General features: G+C 41.3%; 1 protein-coding gene and 1 long non-coding RNA gene across 2 annotated transcripts; one reads left to right on the forward strand and one right to left on the reverse strand.

The window, feature by feature from the left end:
• Positions 1–936: 936 nt before the first annotated feature.
• Positions 937–5883, reverse strand: LOC119217259 (uncharacterized). Its single transcript, XR_005120221.2, has 2 exons — positions 5431–5883; positions 937–1575 (listed from the first exon to the last, which is right to left on the reverse strand). It is a non-coding gene; the product is annotated as an uncharacterized LOC119217259 (long non-coding RNA).
• A 1183-nt stretch (positions 5884–7066) lies between these two features.
• Positions 7067–9383, forward strand: sox14 (SRY-box transcription factor 14). The gene has a single exon (XM_037470531.2). The coding sequence runs from the start codon at positions 7796–7798 to the stop codon at positions 8510–8512; it is 717 nt and encodes a 238-aa protein (XP_037326428.1). The 5' UTR covers positions 7067–7795; the 3' UTR covers positions 8513–9383.
• The last annotated feature ends 4634 nt before the right edge of the window (positions 9384–14017 follow it).

Raw genomic sequence — 14017 nt, forward strand, 5'->3', positions numbered from 1 at the left:
GTGGAATAATGAACATGATTTATTATCCCATCGCTGAACAGCAAGATTACGATAGTTAAAACACATCAAAGCGCCAACGTATGGCAAAGACTTTCTGAAACCATTTCCGATGGGAACTCTTAAATTGAACCGTCTTTTGAACTAGCGGTCTCTTGAGATCTTCTGTAAAAGTGCAAAAGAAATGGGAACTGATATCTTGCAAGGCAAGAGCAGATCATTCAACTTAAATTAATTAATCATTCGCTGATACAGATTTGTATTTTTTTCTTCTCTCTCTTTTTTCGCTCTGACCCCAAAAGCTTTTTCATTCTTCATCTGTCGCTTTTACGTTACTTCACATTTGAGTTTACTGTGTTTTTCCTTTTACAAAACCTACAGTCCAGCTCTAAAGCAGCTGTTTGTCCCACCTCTCAACTGCAAACCCTGTAGACAAAACAGGTGAAAAGGCTACGAGATGGGGTTGATTGATATGTGCAATTCTGACACGTTTAAAGAAGCCCTGTGGATTATGGATTTTCCATCCCACTTTATAATTCATCACCTGGCTGAAGGGAGCTGTGTGCATGTCTGCAGAATCGGGTCTGAGACTCAGTGGAGGCACTGTTAGCCCTGATTGTAGGCGATCGAAAAAGAGAGCTTGTTAAAATAAAAGAAAGAATATGTGCTTTCCTATTAAATGCCACATTTCCCGATGGGTGTCTACACTGTTAAATAACCACCAAATTTAAATAATCAAAATATTATATCTCACAATATTCTGTGTCATATTTATAATGAAGTATAGAGCCTGAGTGTCCGTGCTGGGACGGACTCCAGCAGACGTATGTCCAATGATGAGATAATGCTTTGGGCTACAATGAGACTTAATGAGTGGGTATAAGTGTGTCATAAGTCTTAATATGGCCATTTTATTTTAAAGAAACAGCTCTTATGAAATTTCAACATTTCTCCAAATACAGAATGTATGTAGTATGAGAGTGAAAAACATCACAGTTGAGAGCCGGCTGTTGTCTGAGTTCAATTGTGTACATCATCATTTCCTCAGCCATGGTAGCATTTATTTAATTACCTCATGCTTCTAAAGGCTTTACACTGATTACTACATAAATAATGACCATATATATCTTTCATGATCATAAAAGATTATCCCATTAAGTGAAAACTGGAAAATGATGGTCTTAAGAGAGTTGTGTTACTCAAGTTAGACGCCTCGGGCCCTTTCTCACCACCAAACCGGTCGTAATTATTTGCCTGCCACCACAAACAGGAGTGTGTGCCGGAGCTCTGGATTTCACAACTCTTTTCATAATCCATTCACCCTCAAATCTGTTGATCTCTAGGTCTTCAGTATTAACCTCCTCTAGGTTAGGGAGGAGTAAGACAGAGCTACAGGTATGCTCCTTGGCACAGTAATCATAGAGACTCTTCTCCCACGCACGGTGTTGTTCTTGATGTCCATAGTTTGCTTTGCATGATTCCAATGGAAGTTGGTGATAGCAGCTGCACCCAAGATGTGCAAGAACGGATCTGGGAGGTCTCTTTGGGACCGATGGGGTGGCCGTGTTAGTTTGGGACCTGTGAACCAGACAATAGCAGGAAATTAAAGGATAAACATTGGAGACCTTCGGATGAGATGATGTTGTCTTCCGGATGGCAGAAAACCTGTGTGAGACCTGTATGAATACACATCAAGTAGAGACAGAAACTATTGGTTTACAATGAATGTCATTGAAGAACGAACGAATGTTGAAAACTAGGATAACAGAGGAGCCATTGATTGAATTGAATCAGGAAACACATTTTTCAAATAATTGGACAGCGCAAGATTAAGGTGGAAGTGGCTCAATAATAGTCTTTCCTTTACTGTCTGGATGGAGGCTAGTTGTCTATAGTAAGGTAGTGGTTCTATTCTTCCTCTTGCATAGTCTGAACTTGATCTTGAATAAATTCAAGAAGTTGAGAATGTGCCTCGATTTGGATCGCAGCTTGTCATTAAGGGGTGATGGTGGGTCCTGGAGCCAGACCAGTTGAGAACCACTGACCTAAAGGGTTGATGAAAAGCTGCATGCATTTTAGTGAAGAAAGTCATTGTCAACCGGGACTCCCTCCTAAATCCTCGACTGCCGACACTTGTCCTGCACAGTTGAGTAAAGGTGGACTGCACTCTTTTATCCAAACCTAAGTGGTCTCGATACCTGAACCAGACTTCCAGTGAAGACACTATGCGTGTAATCGACACGCCCGACACGTGTAAAACTGACACTACACCTAGTTTGAAGCTTCCGGGCACAAACTGAGGCAAGTTGGAAGTGAGAACACTTCGGTTAAGTAGCACTATTTGTTGAGTTGTTGTATTCACCCAGACATCACATTAATGTAACCTGAATCATCATTACACTGCTCTCAGACAGTATAAAACCATTCAGAGACGAAGAGATTTCTAGTCCTTGATCCAAGCTTTTACAAGAGGAACCTCTGGGCATGGCATGCCTGTTGGACCTGCTAATCTTTGGAGAGCCAATGAGTGATTAAGATGTCACTCATGCATGAGTTAATCACACTATCGATACATGATCGGCATTAAGCAGATGTCTTGTAGGAAAAATTAAAGGGACGGCAGAAGGATTTAGTCAGTTAAGACAAGGTGGTTCTTCGTAGATCCTCTTGACATCTATGCAACTCCTGTCCAACTTTTCTAAATATGTTGTATTGTTGGTATAATATACTGTATATATACAATACATTTGGGTGTTGTCACCAAGAAACTGTCAAAAATGAGTGTGTTTACATGACAATTATAAAAATACATTTATCTGTAAGTTATACAAACCTGTGAAGGACTATTTATTGTATTATATTTTTTGGGATATGCATGTTACGTTATTGTTTAGTAGTTCAGATTCTCAGTTATACTCTGCAAATCTTATCTAGTGAGTCACAGTCTCAAATCCCCTTGCTATGAAGGCCAGCTCTAAATGAGTTTTTTTCCCTCTTAATGAAGGTCAGGAGAGAGTCACATCTTTCCTTTTGTGATAATTTATCCCTATCTCCTCTTATCTCCTTTGCCCCTTTAATCCTAATTGTATTGTATAATTGTGTGATGTGCACCTTGTGGTCTTTGAAGTATCGCCCCTATCCTTTCATTATTGCCCGATGCCTTGAACCTTTGTCAAAAAAAACAAATTCCAGTCTTCTTTGTCAAATCCAATGTTGCAGAATAAAAAAGAGCAGCTTAAGTTTAGTCATTTTAAAAGACTTTATTCAAGACGGACTTCTATCTTACTGAAAAAAATGTAACCACAAAGATGTGATATGTAGTTGGATATTTTCTGTAACATATACTCCATGTATATACCGCTCATTGCTATTGCGATTGCTTCTCATTGTCAATGAGTACTACTTGCAAGCCTATGATGTAAAAAGATATTTAGTATAATGAGCTGAATTTGAGTTTTAGTTTTCCTAGTCGAAATGCAGTTTAATTCCACAGTGACGCTTTCAAACAGGGCAAATGCCTCGGTGGTGGACACCCAGTATTTTAACGTGTGGAAATATAAGTGAAGCTGACAGAAATGATGGCTGAAAGAAGCTGATGTCATGTACCATAACAGATAAATACTTCTATTTTAATAACAGAAATTTGAGTAGTGACTGGTGAGGGCTGACTGACGGTCCCAACTATTCTCCTGAATTACAATTAGTTTTGTTGAAAACTTTAAGTAAAGATCAGAAAAACATTTTTTTAAATGAGCACTACAAGTTAACACTGTATCGTATCTCTGCAGTTCTTAAATTTCTTGACCATTCTCATTTCTGTCAAAATTAGTTAAAAATGAAGATGAAGCATATGATTTTTCAAAAGCTCGTTATAAAACAGTAATAAGTCTGTAGAATAATTTAAAAGCAAAGCTGGCTAATTGCTGGCACAAAATAACTGACCTTCAACCCAGAAGCACATGGTTCGGGCACTTTGTTGTTGCGATTGATTTTAAAGTTTATTTTGTGCCTTGTATTATCTCCAATATGATCTGGAAATAATAAATACCACAGTTTGCATTAATAAAAATATACCTTGTAAAAAGAATAAACTCAATAGACAATGGTACACACCTTATTAACTTGCTAATTTGCAATGAAGCTCCTATGCTGACAATTTTGCAATTGACAGAGAGTTGGGCAACATTAATGTGTTTATTTTGATTCAGGGTGAAAAAATGTATTAGTTTTAAACATGCAATACTTCTTTGACACTGTGAAGACGAAATTGGCTTAAAAATATACTGCTGATGAAAAAAAAAAGTTAGGAAAGTTGTACAGCATGTGAGTTGTGTCTTTCTAATATACATTTTGTCACAGAACCATCACTAAAAGGGATGGAAATACAATGAAAGGCATTGAAATGTCAACCCTAGCTCTTTAGAGTTTTTGAGGGAGAACGCACGTGTGCAGTGAAGAAACCCTCTTACCGCTTCAGCACCATGGACAGTTCCGGTGGGGGAGCTTACCTCAATGCGCTCCGCGGGAGCCCCAGTTGGCTAATAGGCTCTCTGTGTGTCAGGCCGCTCCCCATTCACTTTATAACGCGAGATGGATGGACATGTGTCCTTAGTTAATCCGAGTTTTGTGTGCGTACGTATGTGTTTTTGTGCGCGCAGGCGCGCGCGTGCGTGTGTAACGGGAGGGCTGGCAGGGGGGCACGCCGAATACCTGCCACTTTTCTTGTGTCAATGGAAATGTATTATTTATCACAATAAGTAATTTGGGGTATTTTAATGGATCGGAATGCATCTTTTCACCCGCCATTATTCTTCGAATATTTTAACTGAGCCTTTCCCGTAACACTGTGTTCTAAACCCCATGGACCCGAAAATATTCTTGTCTCTCTTATTCTCCTCGTTCCTTTTTTACTCTCTGTTTTTCTTCACGACGCAATCTTTTCACGTTCATGGAGAACATTTTAAGCTGCATGTTTTTGTTTTTCTAAACAAAGAATGATTTTAGCACACATCATATATTTTTTAGCTTTGTATGTCAAACAATATAGCCACGTCAAATGTCCTCGCGATTATATTTGACACGGAATGAAGAGAAGCTGCAGCTGGAAAAAAATATATATAATCAATCCTTGACAAATGGAAACCTTTTGCATTACTCATTATCTCGTTTAATTGTCGAGGGAACTTCCGGGCGTGCGTTTATTATACAATCGTTTTTTTAAATAAGAACCAGAACCCCCCCTCCCCTCTCGTGAGGCTCAGCCCATAAAATAATTCCCTGGCTATCTAATTCATTGATCTCAAAATGAAGCCGGTGCATATATGGCTGCCTACAAACGCCACATATCAAATTGCAAATAGGCTGTTGAGAGACAGATAGCACGGCATAATTTAAAAACTTCAGAAGAATGCGCCGAAACATGCATTATTCTACCTCGTGGATGCTGACGAGAATCGCATTCTGCGGATTGCAGGAATCCAGACGGCGCTCGTGTTGGGAAAGAGTCGGGGGCGTCCTCAGCTGTGGGCGACATTGTTCTGCAGGTCGGGAGGGGTGAGAGAGATGCCCCCCCCCCCCTACCCCCCCCAAAAAAGGCTTCTTTTTACTTTTGACAATAATTTCAGTGGCATCTAAAGAAACATCCTTGTTGCGGGCTATCGATTTGACGCATGCGTGCGCGAGGAGACGCGCAGCGGAGAGAGAGCGTGAGAAAGAAATGTGGGAATATCAGAGGGCAGCGGAATAAACTCCACTTCGTCCTATTGGGTGGGAGACCAAATAAATTAGTTTGACCTTTTTTCTACTGAATTAAAGTTCCCTGAAAGTAAATATAATGTTGCCACATTTCACCTTGGAAGTGATTTAGTTATTCTTCTTCTTAATTAATTCGACACGCATGTTAGAGATACGTCAATGTGATGTGGTGACATGTTAAATCATCTTCTTTGAGGTGGCGTGTGCAGCCTATTCGTGTAACACACGCGCGCACGCGTGCACAGAAAGATGAGATGATAACTGCAGTATAGGATGTATGTGGGCCTTGCTATGTATATAACGGCAAAGGCCACTTTAAATAAATATTTAGAGGTTAACTAACCGTCTCTATATCTCCAATCACAGCATTTTGCACAGCAAAAATATATAAATCATCTGTCTGCGTTTTGTTTAATAATCACAGCTGAAGGGATCATACATCACGCGCATTAGCCCCCGGGCTATTAGGCATGTGGTCCCCATTGAAATTTGCATTTTTAAAACGATCACTCCGTGCCTCCTTAAACCCACACTGTCAGATCGATGCGAGCTAATGCAACAATTACGGGCTCACAATGGCGGCTTCCCGAGCGTTTACAGTTGATGTAACATTTCCTCGGTGTTTGTAATTCTGTCACAGTGCAAGCCGAGCTTCCCGCACACACCGCACACACGTTCACGTATCGATATGATTGTGTGTGTGGGTTCGTGTGCGTGCTCGTCTGGCAGACTGTTTCACTTGGAAATTGTTATAGTTCTTGTGGCATCCTTTTTAGAGTGAAAACACCTGATCAAACAGTGATGCTAAATATATATATATATATATATATATATATATATATATATATATATACTATTTAAATTGCTTGAAGAGCCTATATCCATGTAACCATTACTACATAACTATTATTAACAGCATTATGATTATTATATATACCTCAGAAATCCCTCTTAAAGTAAATACAACATTATTTGTGAAAAAAAACAACAATTCTACCATGGTGTATTTATATGTACGTGTCTGTGCAAAGCATCACTAGCACGGTACCGTCACCTCTGTGGTTCGAAGTCAGGTTTTAACTGGAAAAAGGGGTTGAAGGTCCATGTTTGTTGCGATTCATTACATTAAATGGATTCGAGGAGGGATCCTGAGTACTTTACCCCCCTCCCTCCTCCAACCCCTCTATCCTTATTTCTTTTCCCTACTTATTCTTCTTTCTACAACCAGCGGTCTTTGTTTATGTTGTAATGTACATATATATAATTCTGTTTCATGGGCGGGGGGGTGTTTGAAGGTATTGTAATAGCCGGTCTTCGTGCTGATTGGGCGCTCAGGTTGGCGAGTGAACGCCCTGCAGATTATGTCAGATTGCGTGCGGGGAACCAAACCAGCCCAGCCTTTGAACTTCGCCGCTTTTGGCTCGTATTCACGCTCTTCCGCTCATTTCCAAACCAGGTGCTTGACGACGAACCTTCGGCGCGGGAGAGAGAGAGAGAGAGAGCGAGAGGGAAAGAGACAGATAGACAGAGAGAGAGAGAGAGAGAGAGAGTGAGAGAGAGAGGGGGAGAGAGAGAGGGAAAGAGAGTGTGTCGCAGCAACAAAAAGAAAATAAGACTTTTTTTTTACGACTCCTGCAAACTGACTGCGGAACATTGCTTTCACCTTTGTGGATTTCTTTACATCTTACGTGTTTTTCCCTCCTCCCGTGTTTCCCGCTGCAGTCCTGAACGAGATCTGTCACCGGACTTGAACGCGGCGCTGTGTTTTTCAAACTCTGGGAAAAGCAAAACCCCGGTTCGCTGGATTCTTATTCTTATTATTTGATTCTATTTCATTTTTGCCGTCCCGCACCCCCTCCTCCTCCTCCTCCCTTTTCCCCAGACTCAGAACATCCCCAGACGTGGCATAACTGGTAGGTCTGGCATCTGGACAGGTGAATAGTTCCCCCCCTACCTCCCGGCAACAACTTTGTTTCCCCCCCCTCGTCGGTAACATTGAGGATAAAACAAGTCCACTTTTATTTTTTTTTATTTTTCTAAAAAGATGTCGAAGCCTGCCGATCACATCAAGAGACCCATGAACGCGTTCATGGTCTGGTCCCGGGGCCAGCGGAGGAAAATGGCTCAGGAGAACCCCAAAATGCACAACTCTGAGATCAGCAAAAGGCTCGGCGCCGAGTGGAAGCTGCTCTCCGAGTCCGAGAAGAGGCCGTACATCGACGAGGCCAAGCGGCTGCGGGCTCAGCACATGAAGGAGCACCCCGACTACAAGTACAGACCCCGGCGCAAGCCCAAGAACCTGCTGAAGAAGGACAGGTACGTCTTCCCTCTGCCTTACCTCGGCGACAGCGACCACCTGAAGGGACTCTCCGTCTCGGCCGCGGACTCCCTGCTGAGCCACTCGGAGAAAGCCCGGGCGTTCCTGCCGCCCACCTCCTCCCCGTACTCCTTCCTCGACCCGAGCCAGTTCAGCTCCAGCGCCATCCAGAAGATGACGGAGATGCCGCACGCGCTGAGCGCCGGCGCGTTGCCCTACGCGTCCTCTTTGGGATACCAGAACGGCGCGTTCGGCGCCCTCGGGTGCCCGAGTCAGCACACCCACACCCACCCGTCGCCCACGAACCCGGGCTACGTTGTCCCGTGCAACTGCACGGCCTGGTCAACGTCGAGTTTACAGCCCCCGGTAGCCTACATACTTTTTCCAGGTATGACCAAGAGTGGGATAGACCCATATTCATCCGCGCACGCCACCGCCATGTAACCCTCAAGACTGTTTTCTTTTTCTTTTCTTTTTTTAATTCACTTGAATACTGAAATGCATGTAAATATATTATGGACAAAGCGCCCCGTTTAAAAAAGAGAGAGACGCCTGAACAGTATTAATTGCCTTGGACTTGTTATGGCAAAAAAAGGAGGAGAAAATCCCCCCCAAAACTTTTCCAGAAATCCAACAAGTTCCCGACCGGAGCAAAAGAGCTTGGATATGGTGTACAGGACGGTGCCCTGTGAACTGTAAGAAATGTAAATGTTATAACGTTTATGGCAACCAGAAATAAGGAGGCCTTTAACTTTATTTATTGTGTACATTTCAATGCCGATATGATGACATGTGTTGATTTTTTGATATAGGAAACTCTTTTATTTGGAAAAAAAATTGGCTTGCACAATTAGCGTTCTTATTTCCTGTATAGGCCGAGGTAGTCTACATTTTGGCAATCGTAATTTCACAATGTTATAGGTTGTAAAAATCAGGACCCACAGGCTGGATTATATACGGGAAATATTGTTTGTATTTATCAAAAACTTGGCACATGAAACTTGACGGTCAATTTAAGATGACACAAAAAAAAGAAGAAATAATCATTTAAGTCCGAATGTTTTCTTTTTCTTTTATTTACCTGTGGTTCTGTGCTAATATAGTCTCACGCGTCATTTCGTTTCTTTTGATTTTTTAAGGATAACTTCTATTTGAATTCAAGGAGTTACATGTGTATTATCATCTAAGATGGTGATTTTTAAAAACCTGTCATGTTATGGAGAGGATAATGTATCTAGAAGGTTGATACCTCCTGGTCTTTGTTTAATTGCTGAGCAAAGGCATTTCGAATAAAGACAATCTGTCTTCAACACTATCAATTTCCTGTATTTGTAGCTTATTGGGCACTTGAGATGAGACAGATAGGAGCGCTGTGCGTGGGCGCTGCGGGGGGAGTTCAACTTGGCAGAATGAGGCGTATTCTAAATCTACATACAATAAAATACAACTAATTATATTAATAATGACCGAAATTAAGAGATGCTCGCAACAAAAATTCCGGGAATGCTTATATATATATATATATATATATATATATATACTATTATATATACTATTATACTATATATATATATATATTATACTATATACTATTATTTTTAGTAAAAAAAATACCGAATACATTGACATACATACTATTAAATAACAATGACATGATAAAAAAGATGGTATGTTTCCTAAATGGATCCTCTCCTCGTATTTAATTCGCACCCTCAGTGAAATGAAACAGGTTTGGGCACTGTGCGGTGGAGGTGTGTTCATGTTGTCGATGTGTTTGTGTGACTGCAGGATGAACCTGTTGTGTGATCTCCTGACGTTTGACAGTTCCGAGGAGGCCTCCCCAGAGGGGTTCCGCCCTGCAGTCCTACTTGTTTGACTGCTTAATCACTTCAAGGGGGGAGCAGTCTTCTTAATTATAGGTTCTACGAATGGAACAAGCGAGTGTGAATGTGATTTCTATTTTTACCCTTTGTCTTCCCTTATTCTTCTTCCCTCTCTCTCTCTCTCTCTCTCTCTCTTAAAACGTGGTGGCTGCCGTCCACTTTATTGCGGTTTTGAAGAAGAGAAAAATAGAAATCTCTGCTTGTGGTCACCTCCCCTGCCAAAAGAAAAAAGGAAGGTGTTGCAGCCCACATTATTCCGATTCACACGTGTTTAAACCCGCCTAAACTTGCACAAGTGATACAGTCCCGAGGAGGAATCGTACACGCGTGGATAGATTTAAATGTGAATTGCGGCCCGTTTCTTTTCTTTTTTTGTTCCCCTCATCCCGCTCACTGTTAATGGGGATCAGGATTGGCGGACCGCGGTGTGCCTCGCCTCGCATTAGAAGTTGCATTAATTAAAATTCCATTCCCACATCCAAATTGTTTACTTATCTGCCAGGAACATATGCTGCGGAGAAGTTAAGATTCGCGATTCTGCACTGTTGCCCAAGGTGCAATTCAAGCCTGGGGAAGGGAGGAAAGGAAGGGAGCGAGGCAGGGAGGGAGGGAGGGAGGGAGGGGGGGTCGGGAAGGAAAGTGGGGGAGAAGACGGGTAGATTCTTTTTATGACAGACTCAGTGCTTATCTAAGGCTTTAAATTAGGGTGATACTTCATTGAACCGAATGTGAAGTTTTACATCAAACCCCTAAAGCATCCCAATTCAACTTTGAAATTAGACAATTATAATTACTTTCAGGAGTAACAGCAGACGTGGATATTTTTTTTTTCTCCATCCCTTTTCCCGTGATGGAAATGAGGCCAATAAGCGTTCTTCTGTTGTTTCACTGCTATAGAGTTTGGCTTTGAGTGTTTCTTACGTTTCATTAACGCGCCGCGATGCGCTCACCTGTAATTATCCAATTTAGTCACGGGAATAGACCGCGGGTTTCAACGCCCTGAAATAAATAACCTTAACGATAAACGCACTCTGAAAAGAATAATGGGAGGGAAATTATGATTTGAAATTATAGGGAGGCTTTTAAAACCTCTCTTTAACTCTTCCTCCCTTGCACACCCTTCTCTTGGCGGGTTTTATTGGAGCACAACAGAGAGAATTCAATCTGCCTTATCTCTGCAGGACTCCTTTTCAGCGCAAGATCTGAGGGAGGGAGGGGGGGGGGGTAGTAATTGTTCTTTATTTTATTTAATTCAGGTCATTTATATGCTTCATTTGGCGATAAAAGCCAGCGAGAAGAAAACCATGTACGGCAATTTTTTTTAAACTTCTTTTACCCCTTCACAAGATTCCAGCCCCCTAACAAAAAAACAAGGTTAAACTGATAAATGAAAATAGCGGGAAATCAATTAAAAGCCGTGGGACGTTTACAAAATTGTTTTAACGTCATATAATTTTGGATGGATGTAGTTTGATGGATGACAATATTTGTTTTGTATTGGTGTTATTTTCCTAGAACCAAAAAATGAGGGGGGTCATCAAAATTACTATTGATGCTTATATTTCTGATGGCACTGTCATTCTTCTCTTGATGAAGAAGAGACGGTCATAAATGCGAAATATAAAACCTCACTTATCAAAGATTCATTCATTTCTGGTGTGTGTCAACACAATATTTCACACAAATATATATTTACAAATTCTAAATGAAAAATAGGGACGGGGTGTGGGGGTAAACTGATCTAATTTCAGCATAATAAATATTGTCTCCGAAAGACCTAAAAAAAAGAAGAAAAAAAATCATCACTGTCTAAATCCTTAGCCTGTATCTAAAATTGAATCTGGGATACCATTTTGACGGGAGAAAGAAGTGAAACCGTACAGTTGTGTTGTTTGAAGACGCGGGGGGTTGAATTTGGGGGTCCCTGAATTCTCATTTGAAGGAAGCGAAATCGTGAACGAGCTGATAAAGAAAGAAAGAAGAAAAAGGGAAAGAACGGGGGAAGGGATGAGCTGAGAGAGAGAGAGAGAGAGAGGGGGGGGGGGGAATCACGCCACGGTTGTTTAATGCGACGCGCCAGTCGGGATAAGTGATTCACACCGAGACTTTATTCCCTTCCAGACGCATATAAAGACAGTGCGCGTCTCTGTTTTTATTTACCACGCATGTACATGTGGGCCTACACTCTGGAGTTCATCGGATACAGACGTGCGTCACATGCTGCACTGAGAAACGATTCAAACTTGCACATCACTCCCATCCATCACGTCCATGTTGCTGCAGCGCTCAATGCGGCCAAATCGATTCACTTGCAAACAATGTTCTCAGTCTTATAATCATTTCAGATTGAATTTCCTCTTTCGTTTTCGCACTTGAAAACTTTTCCTGCAGCTCTTCAGGCCTCCCAACCTTCACCCTGATGCTGCTGATGTTGCTGATGCTGCTGGTGGTGCTGATGCTGTTTGCCCTGGACGTCACCTTATTACTTGTATACATCACTTAAATATTTCCATACTATTAAAACCTGCATATCAGACATATTGTGCACATGACATGAAAATTTCAACTCGAGATTTTGGATTTTTTTTTAAAATTTTTATCGTTTATTTATTAGGCATAAAGCCGCGTTAAATATAATTTCAAATGTTCAATCCCGAATGGCCTCACACTGTAATCCATAAACAAATAAAGGTATGACCTCTAACACCCCTTAGATTTTTTCAATGTGTAACTTTTCAACATATTCTTAGAAAAAGTCACCCCGGTGTTTTCATTGAAGCAAATGGGTAACGTGCATCTGTGATGTCACTGATGGCTTAGTCCCACTCACTCAAAAAGCTTTTCTCGTATAAGACTCACAGGGGACCCCCAGCTACCCAGGAGTGACTGATCAGAATTTAAGAAAAACACCAATCGTCTTCCAAACTTTTTCTCTTGTTCATTCCCCTCAGAACAGAGACACAAACAGCAACAATCACGATAAAGTGATCTCTTCTATCTCATCTTAACTTATCTTGCCACCCCTCCTCAACCATCTCATTAGGGGCCCTGGACCGACAGGACGGGAACAACCCTCATTCCATATCTTCTAGTCGAGATTATTATTTGGGCTATAGCGGCCTCATGGAGCAGCCGTACTGTTATCAAAACTTTCTTTCCCCAGAAGCCGCTACCAGCTGGTGACCACACACTGAGATTAGCAGGCTGCTTGATTTCCTCATGCATATTTATTACTGTGCACGTTCTGCTCGCTCAGACTCCCCGCATGCTTTAAGATGTCTCATAATTTACAGTATGTGTGCAGCGGGTGTGCTGGGTGTGTGTGTGTGTGTGTGCATCAAGGTTACGTTTGAGTCATTGTGCTATGGCTTTGTTGCTGAATCTTCACACGTCAAACTGTGCTCATTAATACTTCAGATGCCTTTTGACTCATCAAGATACAATTTTTTTACTTGCATATGCTACGCCCAAACATATATATAGAATTATAAAATGCTTAGTGTGGCTGAGGTTTTGTCAAGTCACTGCCATTTACATTGTGTTGAAGAGGTCTTCTTTGTCTTGTACAGTTTTTTTGGGGGAAAAGCAATTCAGCAGTAATGCACATATTCAGTAACATCTATTATTGACATTTATTTGATATAAAAACATTCCCATTGGAATAAGACAGTGTGGTTTAAGTCGGTATTAAAAATTGTGATACAAAACGTACCAAAACAGCTATCATCCATTTATCCCTACTTTCATCAATAAAGTTGTTCTTCTCAAAAAGCCAATGTTTTTTTTAGATTTTATACATTTCAAAAAAAGGTGATATTCACATCATATAACAATATAACAATCTCCGGGATATGTGATGAGGACACTCCCTGCAGGAGGATCCAACACAACATGATGGTGGGCGCTGAATGGAAAGATGGGTTCAATCGGATTCCGACTTGAGTGACTTTCTCACTTTGTGTCCAGTGGCTGAGCCCAGTGTGGACAACACACACTCTGATGTTCATTTTTCATGTGACCTTTTTATTAACTAAATGCCTAAAATTGGCACGTCTAAAACATAGAT

Source organism: Pungitius pungitius, chromosome 7 (assembly GCF_949316345.1).
Source record: "Pungitius pungitius chromosome 7, fPunPun2.1, whole genome shotgun sequence".
In the NCBI taxonomy this organism is placed as follows: Eukaryota; Metazoa; Chordata; class Actinopteri; order Perciformes; family Gasterosteidae; genus Pungitius; species Pungitius pungitius.